This window comes from Muntiacus reevesi, chromosome 1 (assembly GCF_963930625.1).
Source record: "Muntiacus reevesi chromosome 1, mMunRee1.1, whole genome shotgun sequence".
In the NCBI taxonomy this organism is placed as follows: domain Eukaryota; kingdom Metazoa; phylum Chordata; class Mammalia; order Artiodactyla; family Cervidae; genus Muntiacus; species Muntiacus reevesi.
Genome location: NC_089249.1, coordinates 77140179 through 77144040, shown reverse-complemented (window position 1 = coordinate 77144040; position 3862 = coordinate 77140179). Strand labels below are relative to the sequence as shown.

At 49.4% G+C, this 3862-nt stretch overlaps 1 protein-coding gene across 5 annotated transcripts in view; it reads right to left on the bottom strand.

Annotated features, from left to right (window-relative positions):
• Positions 1–1956: 1956 nt before the first annotated feature.
• Positions 1957–3862, bottom strand: part of IQGAP3 (IQ motif containing GTPase activating protein 3) — a 39293-nt gene continuing 37387 nt past the window's right edge. For all 5 annotated transcript variants that reach the window (XM_065902176.1, XM_065902208.1, XM_065902196.1 and 2 more), the window contains 2 exons: positions 3656–3764; positions 1957–2976 (listed from right to left, as the gene is read on the bottom strand). In XM_065902176.1, coding sequence (XP_065758248.1) covers positions 2863–2976; positions 3656–3764 — 223 coding nt within the window. In that variant the 3' untranslated portion in view covers positions 1957–2862. The remainder of the gene's footprint in view (positions 2977–3655; positions 3765–3862) is intronic.

Here is a 3862-nt window from a genome sequence, read left to right as displayed (position 1 = left end):
GCCACCAGGAGAGCCCTGAGCATCACCTCCTGTGCTTATTAGCCATCCATGTGTCTTCTTTCGAGAAATGGCTTTTCTAATTCTTTGCCCATTTAATTGGGCTATCTTTTTGAGTTGTAAGAATTCTTTATACATTGTAGATATAAATCCTTTGTCAGATACATGATTTGAAAACATCTCCCACTTTTGTGGGTTTTTTTTTTTTATATTTCCTTGAAGATGTCCTTTGAAGCACAAGAGTTTTGAATTTTGATGAAGTTCAATTTATCTACTCTTGTGGCTTTTGCTTTCAGTATCTAAAGAAACCACTGCCAAATCCAAAGTCATGAAAATTTATATCTATGCTTCTTCTAAGAGTTTTATTGTTTTAGCTTTTATATCTAGGTCTGTGATGTTTTAATTTTTGTTTATGGTGTGAGGTACAGGTCCAACTTCATTCTTTCGAATGTGGATATCCAGTGTCCCAGCACCATTTGTTGAAAAGACTACTCTTTCCCGATTGAATTGTCCTGGTACCCTGCACTTAAATATGCATATATTTAAAATATTTATTTATTTGACTGCACCAGGTCTTAATTGCAGCATGCAGGATCTAATTCTTCCACCAGGGATCAAACCCAGGTCCCCTGCACTGGGAGCACAGTCTCAGCCACTGGACCACCAGAGAAGTCCCTGCTCTTGGTATTTCTGACATTGCAAAATTGTCCACCGAAGAGGTGGTACTGGTATCTAGTCCCACCCATCGGAACTAAGGGCCTGTATCTCAGATTGGGCACCAATAGTTAGGAAAAGATGAACTGAAGCTCATCAGGGACCAACACGAGGGTGGAGTGGGGTGGGCTTGAATGAAAAGAGTGGCATGAGAGTGTGGGGTGATGGAAGTGGAAATGTTTCAGAGAAGAGAAAAGTACAGGGGGATGTAAATCTGAGCAGATGGACCTGAGTTTAAAGACCTTCTTCCCCTTATAGCTGTGGAGCTTCGTGCAGTTACCTGACCTTGTGAACTGCAGTTCCATCATCTATTAAGTGAAAACGGTGACTGCTCACCGTTGCGGTCACTGTGAGTAGTACGTGTGTGTAACTGTCCTGGCAACCCCAGTAGCTCCTGGGACTTCTCTATACGCGGTGTACGTGGCGGAGATCCTGTGGCCGTCGGGGAGCGGCACAGTGGGACAGTGCTGGAATCATTTGGTGAATCTAAGTCTTTAACGATGACCGATCATGTGTAGGAACTTGGATCCACTGGTACGTGTCACTGTCACCCAGAGTGAGGCGGTACTTGAAGTCTTTGCTGTGACATGTTAAGCGGTGGGGGGAGGATGTGACAGACTGAATGTGACAGCAAGGCAGATCCTGAGTGACAGGATGCAAAGGAGTGCAGGGAGGCAGGCTGCACTGGATAGACTTGTGTGTGCCTGCCTAGTAGGAGCTGCTTGGGAGTTCAGAGGGCAGGACAGGTGTCCATCTAGACTGTCCCCTCCTCCCAGCTTCCTGAAACCCAGGGGGAAAAGAGGGGGGCTTTCCTCATGGACAGGGGATCTGGGTCAGGGTGCAGAGCCCACGATACCAAGAAGCTGTGGCTCAGGCGCCTTTGGTGTTGTCATCCAAGGCTCAGGAAAAGAACCTGCTGCAAATGTGTGCAAAACGAGTTGGGGAGAGCCTGGACTGGTTTCCCTTCCTCTTGGCTTAAGTCTTCAGAGTGGCCAATAAAAATGGAATCTAAATCTAAGCATTTCTTCCTTCTCTCTGTCCCCTGGGGGAGGGAAGAGAGGAATAAATGCCACATCTCATTAAGAACCAATGAGCTCAGGTAGGCAGGGTCCACAGCGGATGCCTGCAGAAAGGTGACAGGGTTGCTGCAGGAAAGACTCCCCCGCTCACCAGGGAGGATTTATCCCAGAACTCAGGGGCCTTTTCTGCAGATGAAATAAGGGGTTAACAACAGATGTGGAGGTAACAGCTGTTTATATTAAAGTGAAATCAGAGGGGCCACAAGGACAGGAAGCATAGCTCTCATATGCAAGAATCCTGTTGGGTGAGAGAGAAAAGGGAAAGACTGCTTTTTGTACCGTATGAGGCTGAAATAATGAGATCTAAACATGAGGGACCCAAGGTGACTTTATATACAAGGTATAAAAGATTGGCATGAGTATTAGTTTGAATAGGGAAATGGGAACTCTTTCTCTGAGCTCAGGAAGAAAGAATAAAAGCCATGATTAAGGTTGCACAGGACAGAATAAATACCCTGGTGACCCACATGTAAAACAGACTGTAAACAAGAGAATGAGATTTGAGGTTAATGGAGGGTCATCTTGCCCAGGCCGCCGTGTGTCACAAGGCCGAGTGGGCATTAATGAGTGCTGTCCAACCGGGGTGAGGGTCAGGGGTGGGAGGGTGTGAGGCATCACTGCAGCAGAGTGGCCTGGGCTTCAGCAGGATAGAACACATGCTGCTGCTGAAGCGGGGGTGGGGACAGGGAGCCCAGCCCTGGCTTGGGTCTGCAGAGAGAAGGGAGGCAGCAGGAATCAGGCCGCTGGGACAATACTTATCGTATTGGGAGGACGGCAGCAGACATTAGAGCGGTAGCCTTCGCAGGGCAAGCCCTGGGCTCATTCCTTTCCATCAGGCTGGAAAATCATGGGGTTCTGTGGCTTATAAGCCACATGGCCAGACTGGAGCCAATTAGAAACCCTGCCTGCGGGCCAGGGAGCCAGACTCCTCCCAGCTGGGGAAAGGGCAAGACTTCTTGAGCCTTGCCTGGGCCTGAGTTCTGGGTGTCTGCAGGAAAGTGGAGCAGTGCATTAGTGTTAAGAAAAGCAGCCAGTGAGGTAAGAAGGGCTTGGGGAGCACCCCCTGCCTCAGTCACTTCCGCAAGAATTTCTTGTTGAGGAGGAAAATGAGAAGGTTGACGTTGACCTTGGCCTTGTTGAAGAGTTTCATGACAGCCACACCCTCGTACTGGAGCTGCAGGAGGTCCTGGGAAGGAGGGAAGGGGCAGGGAGGGGAGTTGGAGGGCTTCTCACTGTGGCCCACACAGCCTACAAAACACTGACATCGTGGAGCCGTACAGAGTCATCCGGTGGCATCGGCCACTGAAGTGGGCGTGGAGAACCCCTCTGCAGATGAGGAAACCACGACCAAGAGAAAGGTGCAGTGACTGGACCAAATGTCAGTTCAGACAGAGCCAGGGCTTGAAATCATTTAAAAGGCAAAGCAACAGAACAGCAAGATTTGGACTTAAAATCACTGCTTCCCTGAACACTGGCCTATGACTTAGGCCAGCTTCTTAACCTTTTAGCCTCAGAGCCTATAAGATAGGGATAATGCTGGAGAGCCTTGGAGAGGATTAAATGAGGTAGTGTGTAAAGCCACTGACATGGGATAGGGCGTCAAATATTAATCTGCTCTGACACCACCACCACCAGGAGAGTGGTCTTCTGTTGCTTGGGTGAGGGGTCTGTGTCAGGGCACGGGGACCGAGAGGCTTGGGCTACACAGACCATCACTCTTGTCTTCAGGAACAGGCCATGTGGACTGGATAGGGAACAAAATTGATATCATCCAAGGCCCAGGGAAGCCAGGCCAGCCTTCCATCTTCAGGCTGGCACCTAGAGCCCAGCGGGTATCTGGAGGGCTCAGGGGAGTGTCCCCTCACCTGATAGTGGAGCTGAAATCGTTCCATGTCCACACCCAGGAACTTGGCATTTACTTCAAACTTTCCCGCCTCATCTCCAGGGGTGATGTCAAAGATCACATTTCTGAAACTATCAAGAACAGGATTCAAAACAGGGGCCCACGGCCTTTTATCAGGGCCACACCCTACTCTTCCACCCCGTGCTGCTCAACCCAGGCAGTGCTGCGT